This window comes from Lampetra planeri, chromosome 20 (assembly GCF_965212315.1).
Source record: "Lampetra planeri chromosome 20, kcLamPlan1.2.h2, whole genome shotgun sequence".
Taxonomy (NCBI): domain Eukaryota; kingdom Metazoa; phylum Chordata; class Hyperoartia; order Petromyzontiformes; family Petromyzontidae; genus Lampetra; species Lampetra planeri.
In genome coordinates this window covers 10,568,995-10,593,198 of record NC_136126.1, presented here as the reverse complement: position 1 = coordinate 10,593,198, position 24,204 = coordinate 10,568,995, and the positions used below count along the sequence as shown (strand labels likewise).

Here is a 24,204-nt window from a genome sequence, read left to right as displayed (position 1 = left end):
CGAGTTGTACCGTTGTATGGTGACCGCATTGTGAAGAAGAGAGGCCACGCGTTGTATTGTTACAAGTCAAGATTTAATAAAAGAAGTGTGTTCCCGTCAAGGAGTTTCCTGCCGTCATTTTCCAATACTTCATCTGGCGTCAGAAGTGAAACGGGCTTCCAAGTATGGAGACAAGGAAGACCCGTAGGACCCACGGGATTGACCGCGAGGAAGACCTGGACGACTCGGGGCCGCTGGTGGCGGGGGGTGAGGAAGAGGACTTGCCCACGCTACAGGGTCCGTCGACGGCGCCGGCCGAGCGACCGGGGACCGACGCCGGGCTTCGTGAGGCGCACTCCCGACTGGCGGAGCTGCTGCTCGCCGCCGCGTCCATCTTGGCGGAGATCAGCTCGTCGGGAGGAGCGGGGACGGTGGGGGACATTTTACAAGGTCGCCCCGCAGATTCCCGCCAAAACGAATGGGGGATTCCCGCCATTGCGCCTGGGCCTACTTTTGGCGGGAACGGCGAGCGCCACGTGGTGGTGGGTTCCCAAGCGCGCGCATCGACGTCATCAGCGCGAGAGGGGGTCCGCCATCTTACGTCTGCTGCTGGAGCCGCCATCTTAGACACCGACGGACAGGCGGAGAGGAACCACGAGGCGGATGACTTCATTTTTCAGCAGCGCCTGCCCACGTTGTCAGCCTTCAAGGCGGAAGGCGGAGACTGGGGCCAATTTCAGCGAAGGTTTTTGGCGCATCAAGAGATGTCAGCGTGGTCCGATGCTACGGCGCTGCGGGCATTGCCCGCCATGCTGGACGACGATGCGCTCGCGGCCTTCAGGGCTGCACGGAAGTCGGACCGCTCCACGCTGAAGGATGCGCTGGGCTTGTTGGCCAGGGTCTACGGACCTCCCTCTACGTGCCGCCATCAGTTCTACGCAAGACGGAAAGAGGCCACGGAGACCGCGCTGGCCTATCGCACGGCGTTGCTGGCTCTTGCTGATGCTGCGTTCCCTCGGATGGACGAGGAGGGCCAAGACGCGATGGTTTTGGAGCAGCTGCTCAAGTTGGCGCAGGACCTGGGGGTCCCTATCAACACAGCTGACGAGATTGATATTTCTTCTTTGAGAGTCGCCACGAGTATTCAAGCGCACGAGGCCCTACAACGGAAGCAAGGCGTTGGTTGCAACGCTGCTGTCGTCGCAGCCCCGGGTTTGGTGGTCGCCGAACCCCAAGTCGTCAGCCCACGAGAGGAGGCGTTCGCCACGGGACGACCAGGGGACTGGAGGCCGGGGGCCCGGTCGCCTCTGCGATCGGGCCGAAAGTCGGAGCAACCAAGATCTACTCCGACCCTCGTCACGTGCTATAACTGCGGCCTCCGGGGCCACGTGGCGTCCGGGTGCCGCGCTCCGCGGCAGCGCGCCATGGGAGCTCGGCTGGACGACGACCGAGAGCCCAAGCCATCTCTACAATCCCCGGCAAGTCGCGGCACCTCACACGCTCGGCCTGTTTATTCGGCACACATGGGACGCCGCGTTGCGGCGGAGGAGGGCCGGTTAAGATTCGGGGATTCGGTTCGGCGAGGGGGGTTCGGCCGGGACCAGGGAGACATTGAATGGGCGGAATTGGGGCATAGAATTGTGGCTGCTTCGGCGGGTTCGTCCGTTGTTACGGGATCTATTGATGGGGTTGAGATTAGGGTGTTAGTGGACACGGGGGCATCGGCAACTATTATATCGGACCTCATTTATAATATTCTTCCAGTCCAATGTCGTCCGCTGCTTCCAGTGGATGTGCCATTTTACGCCGCTAATGGGGGATCGTTGGGCATTATCGGTCAGGTTAGGGCGTCCATTTGCATTGGAGATATCAAATTGTCGGGACCCGTTTTCGTTTCGTCTTCTTTGGCAGTTCCGTGTCTTTTGGGCACTGATTTTTTGGCTAAAATGCCTATTAAAATTCTTATCGATCAACGATGCATTGAACTGCCATCGGGTCGCCGGATTTCATTTTTGACGGGCCCTACTGACATTCGGACGGCGTGCGCTACGATACAAGCGGTGGCGACGCAGACAGTGCAAGTGCCCCCGGGTTCACAGATGTTGATTCCCCTCCGGTTGCGGAAACCATGGGTGAGGGAGGCTTCGGGACAGAGTATGCTTTTGGGTCCTTCTAACAAGGCTGTCGGGGGTCTTGATTTATCGGTGGCTCACACTTTGGTGCGGGCTGATAGGGATCCGTTTGTGATGGTTTTGAACGCGGGGTCGCGACCAGCTGTCATTCCGCAGGGCACCGTGCTGGCTCACGCGGCGCAGGTCCCTGGGGATGATGGGTTGGTTGCGCAGGTGGGCTCGAGCCCCGCGCGGAACGTTGAGCCAAGGGAAGACCTCGAGTGGGTCCATTCGCTATGTGCCGCCTCGGACGATTTGTCGGCGGCGCAGTTGGGTGCGCTGCGCGAGTTGCTCATTGAATTCTCTGATGTATTCAGTAAACATAAGTATGACATTGGGTGCACGGATTTGTTGCACCATCACATTGAAACGGGCGATGCGGCGCCGGTCAGGCTAAATCCCTTCCGACTGAGTCCCGTGGAGAAGGAACATGTTCAGTCGGCTGTTAACGATATGCTAGAAGCCGATATTATTTCGCCCTCCTCTAGCCCGTGGGGAGCGCCTATTGTGCTGGTTAAGAAGCAGGACGGGTCCCTGCGATTCTGCGTTGATTTCCGTCGCCTGAATAAGATCTCTGTGGCTGACGCGTATCCGCTCCCCAGGATGGATGAGTCCCTCGATGCATTGTCTGGTGCGCGATATTTTTCGACTCTTGATTTGTTATCGGGGTTTTGGCAGTTGCCGCTCGACGAAGAGTCGAAACCTAAGACAGCATTTCGGACTCCAGGGGGGCTGTTCCAGTTTAACCGGTTACCCATGGGACTTCACTCCTCTCCAGCGACGTTTCAGCGACTTATGGAGCTGGTTTTGTCGGGCTTGCAGTGGGATACATGCTTGATTTATATGGACGATGTCATTGTTTTCAGTAAAACGTTTGAAGAACACCTCCGGCGATTGAGAGGGGTGTTCTTGCGAATGCGATCGGCTAAGTTGAAATTTAAACCGGCCAAATGTCACCTCCTTCGTAGGTCCGTTAGATACTTGGGTCACATTGTCGATTCTTCGGGGATCTCCACCGATCCCGCGAAGACGAATTGTGTCGGTTCGTGGCCGACACCTACGTCCGTTTCCGACGTGCGTAGTTTCATCGGGTTTGCTTCTTATTATCGGCGGTTCGTTGAGCACTTCGCCACTATTGCAAAACCCTTGCACGCTCTAACGGCGAAGGGAGTGAAGTTCAAATGGGGACCGGAGGAGGAGGCCGCGTTTCGCTCCCTCCGGGACGCCTTGGTGGGTGCCCCACCCTTGTGTTATCCCGATTTTGCCAGTCCCTTTTTGCTGGACACGGATGCTAGCAACACGGGCATTGGGGGGGTGCTATCCCAAGTCGTTGGGGGGGTCGAAAGAGTTGTCGCCTACGGTAGTAGGGTGTTGTCTCCGGCGGAGCAGCGCTACTGTGTCACCCGTCGCGAGCTGCTTGCCATTGTTTTTTTTGTGCAGCAGTTTAGGCCATATCTCTATGGTCGTCACTTTACAGTCCGAACGGACCACGCGGCGCTACAGTATTCATTGAGGGTCGCCCAGCCCTCGGGCCAGTTGTCGCGTTGGTTGGAAGTCCTCCAGGACTATCAGTTTACGACTACGTACCGTAAGGGGTTGCGACACACGAATGCCGATTGCTTGTCGCGGTTGTTGCCTTGTGATGAATGCGCGTGTTTGTCGGGATCGGCGCGCTGTAAACCGACGCTTGCGGGGGAGATGGGGGCACTGGCTGCGACAGCGGGCGCACCGATCGGGGATGATTCCACTGCCTCTCAGGGTCGGGACTCGCTGCTCTCGCTGTCGCTCAGGGAATGGGGCCGCCTCCAGATGGCGGACAGCTCGCTGCTAGCATTGCGCCGCAAGGTTGGGGGTCCCGAGGGGGACCAGGAGCGTACCGGCTCCTATGTACTTGAGCAGGGCGTGTTATTGAGATGGGACAGTTTGTCCCGGCGGAACGCACTCGTGGTGCCTTCCGCTGTGAGGGGGAGGGTTGTCTTGGCGGCACACGAACGCCTCTTGCACTTGGGAGTTAACAAGACGCTTGCCCTGCTTCAGCGTGACTATTACTGGCCGGGAATGGGAAGTGATGTGGTACATATTCTGAAGGGGTGCGTTGAGTGCGCCAGGCGTAAACCACCGGCCGTGGCAGCTAATCCACCGCTGCAATCTATTCAGGTCTCGCGTACCAACGAGCTCGTTGCACTCGATATTTTGGGGCCCTTCCCAGTCACGCCGAGAGGGAATAAATATTTGTTAGTGGGGGTCGAATACTTTACCCGATGGCCTATGGCGTGGCCTCTCGCTAACCAGTCGGCAGCGGCTGTGACGGATGCCTTCGTCCAGGGCTATGTCCTGGACAAGGGGGCTCCCGAACGCCTGCTGACCGACCAAGGTAAAAAATTTTCGAGTAAATTGTTGCAAGAGGTGTGCGATCTGTTGGGTACCAAGAAGGTGCGTACCTCCCCGTACCACCCGCAGACTGACGGGATGGTGAAGAGACTCCACAAAACTTTGACTTCCATGCTGTGCCAGCAGGTGTGCGAGGCACATGTAGATTGGGACCTGCAGGTCCCGGGAGTCCTTGCCGCGTATAGAATGGCCCCCCATGCAGCTACGGGGTTTTCCCCATTCTATTTGATGTACGGTCGGGAAGCTGACCCGCCAATGGAAACGCAACTTGGCCTGTCCGCTCCACGAACTAATTCTAATTTGGCAGAACATATTAAGTTTAATATTCACAAGCTGACAGAGGCGAGGGAGGCCGCACGGCTTAATTCACGGGCTCGCCAAATTGCTAATGAACGGTTGCGGGCACGGAAGGTGTCCACGCACGAATGGAAACCAGGTGACAGGGCCTGGCTGCATTGCCCTCAGGCACCCTTGGCTACGTCGCCTAAATTGTTGAGACCGTGGAGGGGACCCGTGGAGGTCGTGCGCGTTGCACGGGCCCAGTGCGTTCAGATAAAGTGGGGAAAGCGCCGTTGGTACGTTCACCCCTCCCGACTGAAACCGTTCTCGCCTCCATATGGCCTCCCCTTGTGTCGTGATGGCCGGGCGTGTGACGTGACCGGCGACCCAGAGGGGGAAATGTCTCTGCCTGATCCACACGTATTTTCGCCTGATCTGCTCCCAGGTGTCTCGGAACTGACAGCTGCCGATCACCGGCGGCCGGATCTCCGCGGCGGGGCCGGCCCTTTCAGGCCCGTTCCGCGCCGTCTGGAGCAGCCGGAACCGCCGGACGGTCGTCAGTGTCCCGCCCCATACGATGGACCAGCCAGACGGACTCGCGCCAGGTCGTGCTACTTTGCATGACCTGCCTCGTGAGGAGTCGGGGCAGTTGGAGCGCCTCGTCACTGCGTGTAGTCGCAGGGACGGGGGGCGCGTTCGCTTTCAAATTTGCTCGTATCGTGTTATTGTTGACTTTTCGTGTTCATTGTCAATCTGTACATAGTTATTCTTGTTGTTGTTGTTGTTGTGTTATGTTACGGGGCACACTCGGGGGGTTACGGGGTTTTTTTTTGTTGGTTGTCGTTTTATCATCGTGGTTGGTTGTTGTTAGCAGCCGGGCCGGCTGCGAGCTATGTGGGAGGGGGTGATGTAGTGGTGATACGCGCTGGGTGTATATGTCGTGTGCCAGCGCGTATGTACAGGTGTGTGTGTGGTGACGCGCGTTGACGGGGAGGAGCAGGCGTCAGTGCGCGGGTGGGGGTAGTGCTGCTGATTGGCTGTGTGCCGGTGACGCGCCCAGAGGGAGTGATCGGGTAGCAGCGCGGTGTGATTGGTCGGGGAGTGGAAACACGCGCTGAGCGGAACCGGATCGTAGGGATAGCGCGTGGGGATTGGGTAACTGAGGAGCGGTGCCGACGTTGAGGTCCGCATCCGCTCCGTCTCCCGGGAAGAAGAGGTATATAAGGTGATGCACAGAGGAGCAGGGGGCAGAAGTGGAACCATCTAAGAATGAAGACGAAGGTGTAGAGATAGAGCCCGGAGAGGAGAGTAAGGGAGAGTAGAGGAGAGTAATGGAGAGTAGAGGAGAGTAAGGTATAGTGTGTAGCCAGCGAGAGAGAACGGTCTACACGAGCTGAGTAATGTATAGTGTGTAGCCAGCGAGAGAGAACGGTCTACACGAGCTGAGTAATGTATAGTGTGTAGCCAGAGAGAGAGAACGGTCTACACGAGCTGAGTAATGTATAGTGTGTAGCCAGAGAGAGAGAACGGTCTACACGAGCCGAGTATGCATACGGTGTAGCCAGAGAGAGAGGAAGGTCTACACGAGCCGAGTATGCATACGGTGTAGCCAGAGAGAGAGATGCAAAGTCTACACGAGGCGAGTGGAGAGTGTAGCAGAGGCGCAGAGTCTACACGAGGCGAGAGAAGAGTGTAGCCGAGGCGCGGAGTCTACACGAGGCACAGAGAGCCAGCAGCACAGAATCCAGAGAGTCAAGAGAAGCGTAGGGTGAAGAAGAAGAGGTCACGAGTTGTACCGTTGTATGGTGACCGCATTGTGAAGAAGAGAGGCCACGCGTTGTATTGTTACAAGTCAAGATTTAATAAAAGAAGTGTGTTCCCGTCAAGGAGTTTCCTGCCGTCATTTTCCAATACTTCATCTGTACTGTGATGTCATGTTTATTCTGCCCATGTTGTATGTACCGTGTCATTTGTTCAATCTTATCGATTCTGAGCAATATCCTAAATAAAATACGTACACACAATTTGCATGCAGTGAAGATAATAGCTCATATCAACTGTGTGCTGTGCGCTATGTGCGACACTCAAACTCGGGCCCCCAGGTTGAGTGCAGTGTACAAACCACTGTGCCACCGTTCCACCCAACGAGTTAAGTCGTCGTCATCATTGTCATCATCGTCATCATCGTCAGCCATGACCAATCTACCACTTGGCTTCACCAAGCTGCCCCCCTCACGATCTTGTGATGCAACAATCCATCCAATACCTACGCATTAACTGATTTCATCACTCCATCTCCTCGGTACACTTATTTACAGACGTGTCATTTCTTGGCTGCCATCCCGTTCACATTCTTGCCTGTTCATCCCTTGCAGCTACGTTGCGTCTTGCCCAAGCCCACTCGTTTTTGTTTAAAAGAGTTTGCATGACGTCATTAATTTGCATATGTTCTCCAATCCAGACACAATCAACAAAGCACATCAACAGGACGAGTCGAAGCAAGTCCAGACAGCTCACCGGTACAGCAAGTGTACACAAGAGCGCTTGATTCAGATCGTCACGCAAGAAGTTATAGCAAGTGTAGCGTAAATATCGGTGATGCTAAATTGTAGCAATTTACAGCGAGATACAACACATCGAGGCAGCACAGCAATACGGCAGCAGGGCAATACGGTGAAGTCAGGACGGCTCGTCAATAGGGCAAGTGAACACAGCAAGTTGACACAGCAGGTCAGGCACACATGTCAATACAGTAGATCAAGTCAGTAATACAGCAAGCTGGCAGTCTAGACAGCATTTTAACATGGCAGCCCTTTACCACATGGTAATTGAGCTGTGTCCATACAGCAGTGCTGACATGCTGTGATACTGTGCTTAAAACGCCATATTGGAGTAATTAAGTTAATTTGTGAGTCCGGGTGCATTGTTTAAAATGCCACATGTGTATGGCAGGTACCAGTATATCCTGTTCGTACAAACAACACTGCCTTCTTATAAGATGATAAAGATAATGGGTCTCAGTCTATTCCTGGTCAGGATTTGGATTCAGAATCTCAAGACTGGAAGCTCTGCTTATTAAACAATCAGCTATACCCTGGATAGGATATTAGGTTAAAACTCTTGAACCATCGTCCCATAAACCTTCGCACGTATGCTTCCTGCTCAAATTAACATCCAGTAGTGTTAATATATTAGAGTGGCCCTCATCTAGATGTGGAAATGCTACATTCCTCTGGTGAGAGGAATGTGGCATTCTTTATTTAGTTATTTTTTTCAGAAGGTACTGCTCAGGTCATATGCAAAATTACAATGTTTTGCGAGCTCGGAAAATGTCTGAGCCCTGGTGTCAGAAACTCAAAACGCACCCCCCCCACCTTGCGCTGAGAGTGACATTCATAACGAACGGCCGAGTTTCTAGGTGAGCGGCACTGGACAGAGTTTAATAGTATCGAACTAAAGCATGTCCGATGACCAATGTACAAAGACATTCATTTTTGGGAATTTTTGTACGAATGAGAGAAACTGGACCACCAGAAAAATACTCATCATGTCGTCATCATCGCATGGGGATTATGAGTGAAAGTGGGCCAGAAACCTCCCTTCTGTACAAATATACTGAGTGAATGGGTTCTGGAAAGAAAGATGTTTTATGTCCAGTGACATGTCCCTGATGGCTTAAGAGGCAAACAACTGACGATAACACCCAAATGTCCTCATGGCACTGAACAGCCTATGGAGAGACTGGCCACTTTCCATGGAAACATGGAACATACAACATTGGCTCAGGGAGACTAGTGCTGCCACCATTGTCTGTTTGAGTGGGGAGTCACTTTGGCTTGCAATGTCGATACAGGTTCAGTGGACACAATGGTACATTAATATATACCCCAATGATTGTTCATCTCTCTCTTACTTGGATAGCAATGACCTCTTGCTTACACGTCATTGAAAGTTGTAGGAAAATAAAACCAGTTATGTAGGCTAAAGTAAACCAGGAAGAAAATATTGAGATTGGTGTTACAGATGCAGATGCCCTTTTTGTTTACCTAATTTTTCCCGATTCCCCCAGTGGGATATGTGTAAATTAAAACAACTCATTGAAATGCAATCATGAAGCTGAAATTCATGCTGTGGAAATACAATGTTTACTCTGATAAAACAAAAGACTTACCTTTCCCACTCAACTTTCGTTTCAAGTTTTTTTCTGTGAAACGTCAGCAATCCTGTCGGCACTGCGGAGGACAGAAAACAAAGACTGGCTTGTCAGCAGCAATTCTTCACTCATAGTAATAATAATAAATAATTCGAAGTTCTAGATTTGAAGCTTTCGTGACTGCAAGGATTCATACTCTTAGGTTTTTGAAGTTTTTTTCCCGTAAAGTCACGTAGGTACCTACGTGAATTTGCCGAAAAAAACCTAGGTACCTACGTGGGTTTACTGAAAAAACCTAAGAGTATAATTAGAAGTTGTCACGCGCTGCACAGCATTCGCTCGTTCTCGAAGACAGAGAACGACTCGGAGGCGCGAGGAACCACAGGCGAGCGGGAATGCAGCCAGGCGGTGAACCGGCACCAACAATTGCCGAGCTGTGGTCCCTCATATACGAAGATGTTTTCAGCCAATTAATGAAAGCTTACACGTGGGAGGAAACTGGAGCACGCGGAGAAAACCCACGCTCATGAGGGGGCAACGTTACCCCATACAGGCAGAACAAGCGACATCCACATTCTTGTTGTACCGCCTTGTGAACTAGTAAAGGGTTTGGGCGCCTCGACGACCATGGGGACTTTCCTAACATGTGCGATCCGCCAACCCTGACCTCCATAGCACTGAATTACAGGCGTGCGCCACCGTCGCCCGGCTAAAGACGCAGGGGATCCTAACCCGAGTCTGATAGGACGTCTGGGTGAGAGATAACATTTCATCAATCCTGATCAAAATGAAGTCCACGTGGCCCAGCTTACACTTTGGTTCGTGTGCTCAACGCACGTGAGAAAGGTCCGCGACATTAAATCTCGGCGTGGTGGGGGGGTGGTTGTGGGCTAAACTAAGCCCACCATTCCTCTATGGGTGACAGACCAAGTACTTCTTTGTAAGGAAGAAAACATTTGTCGTAATATGGAAACACTGTTCATGAGGAATCTCCACCATTAACTCAGGTCCACCAATAGAGATTAGTGCTGCATCCATTACTCATTTGAACAGGGGTGGGGGGAGGGACTCTGTGAGTCGACTTGATTATTTTGACCCTGAGAATTAGCCAATTCATCTCAATGGGATCTCTCAGCTTGTTAGGCGAAGGCCACTAAGTTTACGGTGGTTGCCTTCGTCAAGAGGCGATGCATTTCAATTAAATATTGTTTGTTGAATGAGAAGGTAGACTCGAACTGAACCCCAGTGTGAAGGATGCAATTTAACAAACGTCAATGATCTCCCACTCGGTTAAAAAAAAGTACACTGAATTTAACTGGTCACAATTAATCTTAGAGCTCTCTTTCTTGGCTAAATCAAGGATGATGAATGTATCACCCCCTCCCGTCCCACGTCTTTAAAATGACAGCAAACCTTTGGGTCATATGAAGGTCACTATATACAAGTTTGCTTGAAAAATATCGTCAATATCAATGGAATCGTATTTGGCTAAAGGACAATGAACTGACGTGTCCGCAAGAGCTATTGCATCTCAATAGGCCCTAGTTTGGTTATACAAAGGACGCATTAAGGGAAGTGAAATGGAAAATACTGATTCAGACTCAAGAGCAGGTGGTGGCAAGGCCAAAACAACTCGGATGCAATTCCGCAGTGATGCAAGGGAGTTCATGACAGCGGGTGAATTGGTGCTCAATCAACATTTTATGAGTAAATAATAAAAAGGCAGCGATAATTTAACTTAACCATCAGCGCTAATGGAAATGGAAACACTTTAGCAATGCTACGATATAAAAACATAATTTGGTACATTTACGATGTGCCTGATTCTGCACAGTTATTAAAATGGACATGTTTACACGGACAAATATACATTGTTCATGCACTCACAGAGATTACAAATTGCGTTATAGATCGATGGGGTATATGTTGTTAGCGAGCACCTCAAGGCCAAATTGGAAATTGTGGGGTATAGTATGAACTGAACAATGTGCAGCCATCTCTGGTCGTACGTAACAATAAGTTAAACGAGTCGAGGTGCAGATTCAGAGCCCGATTGCTGCTCGGGTTGAGTATGGCCAGCAACTGAACCCCGGGTCAAAACAATTACAGCCCAGTGAAGCACACACATCCACACAAAGAGATTACACCCGTTAAGTTTTGTAGACCACAGGGGCACAAAAGTGATGTGAGTAGGGGTGGCATGTTCCGAGTTAAATATGTGAATAAATAAAAATATAACAAACAATAAAACTACGAACTACTTAACTTCCATGCCACCCCTCGGCGAGTTGACGTACTGTCGCCGTTTGAGTTTGTCGTCAACTCAAACCTTCAAATATAGATTAGTCAACTCATTTCCTATCTCGTTTTTCCAATCTCGATCGTATTGTTCATGTTTTCCATCTCAACGGACATTTGTGTTCGCTCCATTTAGTACAAATGAATCATTCTCATAGAATTTGCATGAATGGAACAACTTAAATTCTTACACATACAAGGCCTGTGATGCCCAAGTGGAGACATTTGCTGACAATACAATGCACGCCTTTAATAGTGACTTGGTGTAGGGGAGATAGAGGAGAGGTTCAGATACCACGAGCATACACTAACATATAGAAACATCCATGAAGACAAAGATCCCCCACATAGCTTAAGTTGATTGCTGGGGAAAGTTATACACCACCTCTTCCCCACGGTCACAAAGACATAGCCGTAAGCGGCTGTCATGGGACACGAAGCCTCGACTCTGCAAACTCGTTCAGTGCTGGCAGCAGTGACCACGAGGCTAAATCCAGCTGTCCGCACAGCGTAAATACCACCCGCCACCCCGCATCAGGCTCACTAACTGGATGGGCTTGGACACTAAACAGTGAGCGACCAAAAATAATTGAAAAAAAGATACGTAATGAAAAATAATTATAAGATGGTGGCCGATGACAATTTAGCTAAAGTTACGGCATTAGCTCATCCCAGGAGAAATTCAAATTTTGAAGCAGGTGCTAATGAGAAGTGGGTTTGTTAATGCGTGGATCGTTAGGGAAGGCCCCGAGCGGATCAAACGGGAATCCAATAGTTGCTGCCCACGTCATTCATCAAGAGTGTGGGTCCCGGTGCACTCCCACAACACCCACGCACAAGCACTTGACGCAGGCGAGCTTCACGAAGCCCGAGGAACGATGGGGAACCTGGCCGGTTGGCACCGTGGATAAGAGTGTTCGGTTCTCAATGGAAAAAGTGGCATGTTCAAACCCACCAACTTCTTAACCAATCCAGGTGGATGCCACTTTACATGCACTGGAGGTTGAGGTGATCTCAGCGAGTCTCAGGCCAAAACGAGATACCAAATGTCACTGGTGATGATGTCCATCCCGGTCAAACTAAACTTACGAAACCAATAATCGTAGCACAATGAGTTTGACGATGACAAGGTATCGATCCCCTGTTAACGCTACACAGGCCACATGCCGTAAGCAAGCACCAATTCAGGATCACATTCCGCACACAGGGGTGGTGTGGGTATAGCACCACGCCAGTCTGCTTTTGTCTCCCAATGTTGATGTTTACGCACCATGCCAGGTACTACTCATTTAAGGTTGAGTCGACTTAGGGCAGAGCAATAACTAATTTACCCAAGTGCATTCCTCTGACGATGTCAATGGATGGGAACTGCACCCATGTCACCTTGATCGTAGTGCAGCGTGAATCACCGTGCCACCACTACCCACGCGCACACACACACACACTAAAAGCCAACCTAATCATCGCTGGGGATTCTCGGCAAGCGAGCATATACGTTTAATCCTATCAATGAAGGCAGATGTACACACACACACACAGCATGACATATTGCATTATCCAATTGCTCCGGCATTTCCACAATATCCACACAGGTGGGGGACAGTTTATGCTAGCAATGTCAATCTGTCCACTGGGCAAGAGAAAATGACTTGGGATCAATACACAATTACCGATGGCACGCACACGCGCACACACACGCATGCACAAACAGAGATCACCCGTATAGCTTTAACAGACTGTAGGAGCAAGTGCTGTTAGCGAGCACCTATGGAGGCCGGCATGGCACACGAGCGAGTGGGTGGCCAGCACCACGCCGTGACACCTTTGTCTTCCCAGCGGCGGTGTTTACACATCGTGCCAGATACTAAGCTTGAGGCCGAGTCGACCTAGGGGAGGCCCAGGACCAGTTTAGATAATTATCACTGGTGTTGGCCATGAGCGGGAATTGAACTAGGGTAGACGGGTTTCTAGCGCAGCGCGCTAACTGCTACACTACTGCTCCCCAAACGCACACATACACACACACATGCATATTCGTACACACACACACATGCCTGCATGTTATTCATATGAATAGAATGAAGTGCCAAGCAGTGAGCGGTGAGTCAGTGCACACATATGCTTACGGATTTACATCGAAGCAATCTATATCTATATATAGATATAAAACACTGTGTGCACATACTATACATTGAAATTTGCAATAAAGTGCACACGTTAAAGACATCAGCAATGTAAATCTTAATGGCCTCTATTGTCGAGCTTGCTCAAGTAGTCAAAGCTGCATCTGAGTAATATCATCATAATTTAAACTTGTAACGCACAGTGCTGGATTACAGGCCACATGCCTCGCCACCACCACCTCCAGGCTTCTATTAAATGCTCATATTATAAGCATCATACAAGTCTCCTCCTGTGCTACAGGCACACTCATTACCTCACTAACTCATTGGGGTGAATCTTTGATTCAAACAGATTCATAAGATGCGTTAGGTTTCTGCTGAGAAATTAATTATTAATTGTTCAATCAATAAGGAATTGTGTGTTGGTGCATATATGCACCCACGATGCACTAGTGTACTGCAGCGAGTGACTTCATGTGTTTGAACACATGTGCATATTGAGTCAAAGTGTCTCCTTGTTCCAATGAGCTCTCGAAGTTAATTGATCTGCGCGAGTAATCTGAAGAAGACTGCGCAAATTCACATCCCTCTGTCCTGTCTTTCCATAGCACAACCACTGCGACCTACGAAGTGGTACTCATTGCATCACCATTGCAGGGATGATACGTTGTTCCCAAAAGATCCGAGAGGCATTACGTGTGTGTGTATGATATATAAGGTACATTCTCTAAATGAATGTAATGCAATTATAAAAACATATGCACAATGTATATTCTTGGTTCTTTCGGTAAAGTCACGTAGAAGGGAAACAATAAAAAAAATATAAAACAATAAATTTCTCACGACGTTTCGACTGCCACACAAGCAATCATCATCAGGTGTGAAAAACACAGCAAGAACATTTGAAAAAAGTGACTGTGATGTGTACCAGTCAGTGGCTTAGCCATTGAGCCACGCTACACAGTCGAGTGTTCGATTCCCACCGGAGCTGCCAACTGATGTCTTTGGGGAAGAACTAAAGCATGCCAAAAGCTGGGTCAATAGCTGGGCCAATGTGTGTCACCCCCTTTAGTCTTGAACTGGTAGGTGATTAACTCAACCCACCATCCCCATGGGGTTCCCTGCAATTGTAAATGCTTTGTGGAAAGTCAGCAGTGATTTGGCCTGCAGAGAGGTGCCATGGTGGCGAGATGTTTTCTCCCTCGCCTGTTATGCGGGAGGTCGTGGTATGCGGGAGGTCGTGGGTTCGATCCCGACCCTGATGCCTGTATATTTGGAGTTTGCAAGTTCTCCCCATGGTCATGAAGATTTTTCTTTGGGTCGTCCGGTTTTTGCCTCCACATTTAGAATCAACATGCGTTTAGAGTATTTGGCTGTTATACATTTCCACGTGATGATAAGCCACTTCGTTGAGCTATCATTAGTGGCCAAGGTTGCTTCTGAAAAAAGAGCTGTATAATAGCTCAGTGGGGCCTTACCTGGTAAATAAAAAAATAGTTTGTATTAGTTGAGACTGGTCCTGCCACAATATTGTGCAATTCCCACCCCTGGCTCTGAGCCACCAACAAAAGATGAGCACCATGCCATGCTCCTTTGAGTTTGTCGACACTATAACTTAATTTTCACTTTGTAAACACAGCGGGACTCCTTTATCCAACGCCTCAGAGCCTCTACGCTCACTCTTGTGGACTCCTTCCTCCCCTACCTCTCTCCATAACCCAACCACCCCCAACCGACCAAAAACGTTTCATCTAAATCAGACATCCTTGCAGGAACATTATTTATTTTGCAAGCGAGTGATCAGGTTTGCGGCATAAATCCAGCCTCGACTCTAAATTAAGCGAGCGCGTGCGTACGACGCTTGAGTGCATGCATGAGTGCCTGCGAGTGTCCGCGCGTGTGTACGAGTGCGCGCGTGTGCCTGTTCGTCTGTGCATGTGTGTCTGTACGTGCGTGTGTCTGTGTGCATCCATTTGCAGTAGACAGCTGTCATTTGCCAAATGCTGTCAGTGTACGAGCAGTCAGAATCACGCGGGGCTTCGTGCGAAGCACAATTCTTCATTGATTAAGCTGCACTATATTAATACTGAAAGTAAAAGTACCTTCCAAATAACTACGAATACTATAGACTTAGTAACACAATCCTAGCATGGCCACACACATGTACGTACTCATTTTAAAAGGCTTCCACACACTGCTCCTATCTCAGCATCCTGATGAATTGATGCTGCGGTCAGAGAGCGTGGCTGATGATACAAAGGTTCCGAGTTTGACTCGTAATCAGCGGTCAACACAGCCATTCATCCCTCCGGGGCCAATAAAATGAGCGGCACTTTGTGCGGAGAGGACAGCGCTTGTCATACGGATAATAAGACTCGCCCCTGCCACAGGAGTTTGAACAACCGACCACCAGCTCGGCACGGCCAACGGAGATGAGGACCAGCCACAAACGTGTGTATATGCATACTCTGGCTTTGTTTCATGCTAACAGCACGAGTCATTACCGTCATATTACTACTACTTCTATTGATATATTGAGCTGAATGGGGTTCAAAAAAACTCGTAAACACCTTGTTGTGAAAGACCAAATGCAGAAGATCACTGGGTTTGATCTTCCACGAAGCTCATGGTCCACTATAAACCGCATCCACTGCACAAATCACCTGATGCACCATACAACATATAGCGACGCAATGCCCGATTCACAAATACAAAGGAGACATCACAGCAATGATGATACACTCTGCTACTCCTGACACGGTTGTCTGGCTTGACCACCTGAGTGTTAAATTGTAGCTGTTGCTCTGCATCGACATCAGCCACGCGAAAGAAGTCTCAATAATATTTGACGGTCAATCCGCTTTAAACTTGAGAACAAAATGCAGCGTGCTCGTGAGCCTCCTATGCGCACGGCCACGGTGGCGCGAAAGTGCTGGGGGCGTCGCTGAAGCGTGGGAACAATGCAGTCGCAACATCTGTCCCGGGGACAGACTGGCCCTTGTCATAGCAATCTGGAATGATCACAACGGCTCACTGTTACGAGCAGAGTTGAGCACCTACTCAACGCCAGTCGGAACAGAGACACTGTGACGCCGATTTCATCTGCATAGTTTACGTATTACTGAGTGACGTATGATCATCTATTGAAACATGGTTATGCCATTGAGGCGGCTCCGTTGGCCTTCACAGTGGTTTTCTTGTTCACTCTGATCCAGATTCATCCAGGAATAGAACCCCTCCATCATTCCTTACCTCCCTACCTACATGCCTCCCTCCCTCGACAGCAACGCACCACAGCTAAGCGGATACAAGCCAAAACAACTTGCAAGGTTGTCAAAATCTTAGGAGCATGACTGGCTGCCGTTGCTGCCTGAAGCATAGTTTCTGACCTTGTACATGAATGGCAAGCATCATTTTAAATATCAATAATGTAGAATGCGGAATTTTTCTTCGTATGAGTTCATGTCTGTATATGTCTGCGTGGCTGTATTAGCCTACAAAGGTATGGTTATTTTTGACTACGTCGTTTGAGAAGCATCCTTTATCAATGGAATTTTCATCTGGCAGTGAGATATAATACGGGGTTGATCAATGCTCATGTGCGGTCTAAGGATGGCCAACCAGGTAGTTCTGTTTGGCCGGATAGCGTGGGAAAAGCGGGCACGGCCCGGTCTAGAGCAGAGATGGGCTGATATTATGACGGAGGACTTGGGAGCTTTGAAGACTTGACCAAAAAGGTTTCTGTGGAGGAGGCTCATGAAGGATGCTACCGAGCAGTTAGGGGCGCTTGCTCTCCAACAACGATGGAGGACGGGGGAGCAAAGCTCACAACGAGCAGAGCACCAGGTGGCTAAAACAAAGCGAGTTGGCACAGTGGCGAACGCAGGGGGTGCAACTGCCACTTGGTGCTCGCTAACAGCACTTGCCCCAACAGTCTCTGAAAGGCTACATACAGGATCTTGGTAATTGTACGCATGTGTGCACGTGCAACAACGTGTGTGAATGTGTCTCACGCATGTGTGCATTGTACATTGTGTGTACAGATATGTCTACGTACGTGCATGTGTGTCTATACATGTATTCGGTGTTTTCGATGAGTCATGTGAGTGATGGATGGAAGACAGAGAGGAGGAGGAGTGGGCTGGACTGACGGGACGCACACTCAATCACAGTGGGGCATGTGCGTCGGGGCGTGTCCCTGTCTGTCTGTGTATCGCGCTCTCGAGCGCACTGCTCCCCTCATTCCGCCTGCGTGTACGAGTGAGTGTGGGGAGCGGTAGCGCAGGGTGTAGCACACTGCACGACGAACCCGGTGACATGGGTTCGATTACCACCCACGGCCAACACAAGTGACGCATTTCTGAACCAGTCATAGGTCTCCCCTAGGTTGACTTCGTTTCCAGTCAGTACCTGGTGCGGTGGGTAAACATCGTCACTGGGGAGACAAAAGCGGCCCGGCGTGGTGCTGGTCACCCAGCCCCTCGTGTGCCATGCCGGCCTTCATAGGTACTACTCACAAACAGCACTTGCCGCAAAAGTATGTTGAGGCTATATGGGGGATATTTGTCTTTGTGTCTGTGCGCAAATGTATGTGCCCCTGTGAGAACTAACACCGATTAGCACCGTTGGATACGTACGGAGCGAAGGCAGTTCAACATACATACATAAGGCATGGCCCCAGGGTGACCCTGGATAACGGGGGTAAAACAGATGTACAGGGACCTCCTGCCGATATGGCTGCTCGGGCCACTCCCAACTCCAGCTGCGTCCCTGCCCGTTCAACAATTTGTTGGCTAAATATCCAAGGTTCACCCCGAAATTCACGCACTTTTAACAGCTCATCATGCGCAGCGCCCAACTCGATTTTTCTCCAGGGTCAAATTTACCCTCATTCGGCGAAGTAATCTTGCATTGCTTGTCACTGCTCAAAATGCCGTGCGTTCCAGAGAAATGAATGGGTGAAAGAAAGCGTGAGAATAGGTATGTTGGTATCTACAAACAGGTGTACATGGGTGGTAGCATGTAGAGCAATATATACATGCGTGCGAGTGATACACCCTGAGTAGTCACTGTGGTTTATGAAGCTTATCTGGTAGCCAGAAGGTTGCGAGTTCAAACCCAAGTCAGGGTATAACTCAATAACCTTCTCCAGGTTGATGAAATGTATCAACACGGTCAAAGCGATTTAAAGCTTTCGTGACTGCAGGGATTCATATTCTTGGTTCTTTCGCTAAAGTCACGTAGAAGGGAAATAATAAAATAATAAAATTATAAAACAATACAATAAAAAAAACGCCACTTTTTTCAAAATTTCTTGCCGTGGTTTTCACACCTGATGATGATTGCTTGTGTTGCAATCGAAACGTCGTGAGAATTTTATTGTTTTATATTTGTATTATTTTATTGTTTCCCTTCTACGTGACTTTACCGAAAGAACCAAGAATACGGTCAAAGTGGTTGAGGCCACCACACCCTTTATATATAGTGTGTTCATACAAATATCATCTGAATGTGCCAACACGTAAAGTGGTGACCATGTACAAGCAATACAAACTTAACAAGAAGCGGTTTCTCGATCAACAATAAAAAAAAGAATACCCGAACTTGTTGTTCAACTTGCTTCAGGTTAAGTGCGTAAGGTTTGGTAACGAGGAGTTCCAGCAGGCTCAACAAACGCAGCGGACGGCAACGCAGAGTTGAGGGAGAGCTCGGGAGCTCAGCAAAGTCTCCGCAGAGGTGGCACTACTCACTCTTGGTGCAGACCTGGCAGAAGTAGTGGAAGATGGCCGATAGCTTCTCCAACTTGCGGTCCGATTTCCCTTCAAAGAGCCTGGGAAAGAGCAATATGGCAATGATTATGATGGTTAGGATAATTAATTGGGAAGTGGCGAGATGTTAAATACTTCGCCTGGTATACAGGAGGCTGTGGGTTCGATCCAGATCCTGACGCCTGTATATTTGAATTTTGAATGTCACTCTCCCCATGGTCGAATGGATTTTACTGCAGGTCCTCCAGTTTTTCCCTCCACATTTAAAAACATGCATCTGGAGTATTTGTCTGCTATACATTTCCAAACCATAAGCCACTTCATTTGGCAATAATTTGTGGCCAAGTCGCTTCTAAATAAGAGCAATATAGCTTAGTAGGTAGGGGGGGGGCAACCCCTCCAGCAATGAAAAATGATAGGAGTTGTTAGTAAGTAAGGACTTGTCCCTTGCTTTTTATTCAACGCATGTGCGGCGATAGCGCAGCCATCGATCGGGGGTCAAATTCGAACCGTGTGTGATCGGCATTGCGCTCGCTAAATGGTATGCCTTCAGAAAAGTCGTGTGCTGTATACGCAACTGCGCACAATTCTGAGTCACTTAAAACCGCTTTGCTACTACCTATTGCCAATTATGGACTCAAGATTATTGTCCTATTATCTCATAGAGTCCCTGGCACAATATGCTACACAGTGGCAGTGGGAGTCGCAAAATTCCGATTTATTACTAATAAACTCCAATGATCCGATCGAAGTTAGGGATTTCGATCGGATCATGGGGGGGGGGGGGGCACGTGCCACCCCATCCCCCCCACTGGCTCCGCCAGTGAGTGGGCCGTACCTGGTACAATAAACATTTTCGTTAAATCCACTCCCTTAAATATTTAAAATCATTTTAAATAATGTCTGAAACAACTATGACTTCTATAGTTTCAAAAAATTGCCAGTGTTTTCATGCTCACTTTTATCGAGCATAGGGCAGAGCTCATCTCCAATGGTGGCACTACACTCGTGGTGAAGTCCACATTGCAATGCAGGGGGAAAGACTATCCGTGGAACAACCGATATTATTCTGACAAAGCAGACTGTTAATGCACTAAAATGTCAGTATACATTGTAATTAAATTGCAGAAAACAACACGTTTAAGCTATGATAATACAATTCAATTAAACATGGTTTTTTAGACGTATATATCACTATGCTTGCCTGCATTTCAGTTCGCAAAATAATTACATTCACATTTGGTCATTTGTTATGCAAGCATAGTTATTGTTTTAATTTGGAACTTTCGTGTCAATGTAAAAACAAACTTGATAGCATAATAACACTCAAGACAAATATATTAAACATCCAGATTTGAAGTTGTCGTGACTGCAAGGATCCATACTCTTTGGTTTTTTCGGTAAAGTCACGTCGGTAAAAAAAATAGAATAAATTCAAAATTAAAACAACTAAATTAAATCACGACGTTTCGGGCGCAACACAAGCGTCCGTCTTCAGGTGGGGACAATGTAGCGAAAGCACAACACTTAAGCGGTTGTGCTTTCGCTACGGTTGTGCTTTCACTACGTTGTCCCCACCTGAAGACGGATGCTTGTGTTGCGCCCGAAACGTCGTGATTTAATGTAGTTGTTGTCATTTTTTTTTACTTTTTACCTGTCGTGACTTTACCAAAAAAACCAAAGAGCATCGTTTCGCGCGGCGTTGCGGCAGAGATATCTACGAGCAAAGTGAAGAGTCCCAAATTTAAATGGCGCTCGGGGGGGTCGACTCGACCATTATCGTTTCGAGGTTCATAAAATACACACCACTTTACGTATGTATGATGTTTGTTGAACTTCTTTCGCACCGTACATAGCTGACCGTGCTAATCGGAGGTGCGGGGAAGTACAAAAAAACGAATCGCGTCTAGATTGATTTTTCAATCTAGATTCAAAAGATTTATCAGAAGTCAAGAGCGAAAGCCCTATGCGGGGGACTGGTACCCGGCACAGGAATGTGCAATGTCCATCAATGTTCCCAGATGCTGATGGAAACGAGTACAATTCCATGGCCGTTGGGAAATGTTTCATTCCGAAGAAAATCGTTCCTCGATTCAAAGGCAGGATGGGTCAATGTCTAACCAGGAGTTGAACTCGAGCCCTTCTGCATGCGAGTCGAGCATTCTGCCACAGTGCCACTCAGCCGTGCTTGAATACAAACACTCAGATTCTAATACCATATTTTAAAAAGGGCCGGCACGTTGCAATAAATAAAACAGCAAATGCCCCCATTTGCCAAATTGGTGACTTGGGCCCTAACTGGCGTCTGTTTGCAAATGTCAGCGCCCTGCTTCTTAGAGTGGCATCATTATAGCATGCGTGTGAGCTTTTAAATATTAATCCGGGCACGGTGGTCCGTGGCAACCCAGCCCTGGTGTGTGTCTGTATATGGGAGGCGGTAGTGTAGTAGCTACTGTGCTGCGCTACAAACCTAGAGACCCGAGTTTGATTCTCGGCCAGAGCTGACATTAGTCACACTCGGCCTATCCAGCCTCTCTGTGTTCTCTGGAAAAGGACCATTGCCCAAAACGTTGCCAATTACATCCTTTTTATTTTTAAGGCAGCGTTATTTACGAATGTGTTGAGGCTTTTTTTTATATTTGTGGCGTCTGAACTTTTCTTGATTATTTGCAGTGTGTGAACACTGGAGAGACAAACGCGGTTGGATGTGGTAATGGCCACATAACAACCCTCGTATGTCGCTCCAATCTAAACAGGCGCTTGCCAATAGAACTCACCCCAATGTAAAACGTTATATATGATGTCAGTTTGCATCGAACTCGGACACCATAACGTCAAGAGAGGTGATTGAAGCAAGTGCGACTGCTGAGACACTGAATGTTGAAACCAGTCTGGAGTTTTCACGTCTTGAAACAATGCTGCTGTGCAGCTGATGGGTTGTGAAAGACACTTGTTTTTTTATGTGGAGATACAGGCATGTGAGGGGGGCATATTATCTGCTTATATATTTAGTTAAATGACTATGAGGGTAATTTTGCAGGTCTGCATGAACTGCAATATTTCGTTAATTTGTCCCACTCAATTTGTAAGGCAGTAGCGTTTAGCGGTCATCTGTCCCCCACCTACAACCGCCTCATTCCACCCTCCCCACCTGCTACACGCGGTCATTTATTATCTACAATTAGATGATTAACCGCAGTCAGCTTTAATTGATTACAGGAACGGGTCGATCAATTTGTAAAATGTAAAAGTAAATAACAGTAATACATTCAAAGTGAGGCTGGCAGTTGAGGTTCAGGAGCATTGCCCATTATGTGTGGCTAACTATTGTGGGCGTTTGTGCCAGTTGCAAGCCAATGTGATGGCCGCAATGCTTTGAAAATCTCACAAATGTGCCTTTGCATGTCCATAAAATTCATAAAATATACGACTTATGAAAAAGCTTTGACAGGCTATTCACAGACAAGCAAATATTGACAAATTTGATCTTGTTAGAATCACAAGGACCAGTGGAAGGTCACAGGGCAATTAAACCGATCGATTGACCTTTGGCATTTGAGGGTTCCTATACGGCAACGCAAGGAGTAATCTACTTCAAAGCTAACAATAAAAATCTTTGCACCCCAATCTTCATAATTTTAAATCACCAAGTGGATTCATTCATAATATTCATTGATAACTTTGCTTCCATCATTGTTGACTTTGCTCAACTGAAAGAAGATTTGTATCTGCCATTAATCTGACCTACACAATAACTTCAATCAGCAACTGAGAGTGAGGTTGCATTACGGTTAATATAGCAAGCTGTGACACAGCAAATGTCAAGTGGCTTTGCCACTGTGACACAGGAAATGATCGTGGCTTTGTCACACGTATGGACCATCAGTGCAATGTCGCCCGTTTTAACAATTAGAGGTGTGATAGTAAGACCAAGTGCAGTATGAGAATCTCCCTGTGAAAGGAGATTTACAAAAGCTCAGGTCTTACTCTGATCTAAGCTTCAGCATTACCTGGGTGTTACTGTGTATATCGACAAGTGGGGAGTGGTGGTGCAGCAGTGTATGCGCTGCACAATGAACCCAGTGACCCGAGTTCAATTCCCGCTCGTGACCAATAACAGTGGCAAATATCTGAACCGGTCCTGGGCCTCCCCTTGGTCGACTCAGCCTTAAATGAGTACCTGGTGCGGTGTGTAAACGTGACCACAAGGGAGACAAATGAGGCTGAGCGTGGCTGTGGCCACCCACTCCCGTGTACTGTGCCAGTCCTCATAGGTGCTCACTAACACTTGCCTCAAAAGTCTGTTAAGGCTATAAGGGGGATCTTTGACTTTATACAGTGGCACTGGCTCCGTATAAACTGATACGTTGCATGGTGTGTATAATACAGCATGGCCTCTGTGTAACGCATCATATACCGTGTACACAGCAACATGAAAGTGTGCGCAATATATTACAGAGTATGTGTAAGGGAGCATAGCCTGTGCATGGACTGCAGCGTGCCTTTGAACTGAAACTTTTTTTGTGTGAACACTGGAGCATGGCCGTTATGAGTCGAAGAGCATGTCTTGTGTATACAGCAGGAAATACTCTACATAGAGGGAGCATGGCATGTGTGTGTGTACTGCATGACACACGGTGTGTACAGCATGGCCTGTGCGTGTGTACTGCATGACACACGGTGTGTACAATCTGTAACGCACAGCGAGTGCACTGCTGCTACCGCTGCACCTGTTGAAGTTGATGTCGGGGAAGGCCGAGTACTCGCTCCGAGGCCCGGTGGCGTTGCGCCGGGGGAATGTGCAGAAGAAGGCGTTGGCCAGGAGGCAGGCAGCCTGCTCCTGAGATATTGTCAGCATCAAGCCGGTGTCCCGGCGGAGCAGCGGCAGGGGCTGGGGACACGTGCGGTGCACAACAGGGTGCAGCGATGTTAAACGCGGTAACGGGTGGCACAGGTGCCAGAGAAGCAATGGCACAATGGTGATAGTGATGCATAGCACGGAGCCAGCACCACTGGGGTGCTGGGGTTTGAATCAAGGAGTT

The 24,204-nt window shown here is 48.8% G+C and overlaps 1 protein-coding gene across 3 annotated transcripts in view; it reads right to left on the bottom strand.

Annotated features, from left to right (window-relative positions):
- The window catches only part of PARG (poly(ADP-ribose) glycohydrolase), a 148,077-nt gene that overhangs the window by 47,091 nt on the left and 76,782 nt on the right, over positions 1-24,204 (bottom strand). For all 3 annotated transcript variants that reach the window (XM_078603548.1, XM_078603547.1, XM_078603549.1), the window contains 3 exons: positions 23,893-24,053; positions 19,145-19,224; positions 8,992-9,052 (listed from right to left, as the gene is read on the bottom strand). In XM_078603548.1, coding sequence (XP_078459674.1) covers positions 8,992-9,052; positions 19,145-19,224; positions 23,893-24,053 — 302 coding nt within the window. The remainder of the gene's footprint in view (positions 1-8,991; positions 9,053-19,144; positions 19,225-23,892; positions 24,054-24,204) is intronic.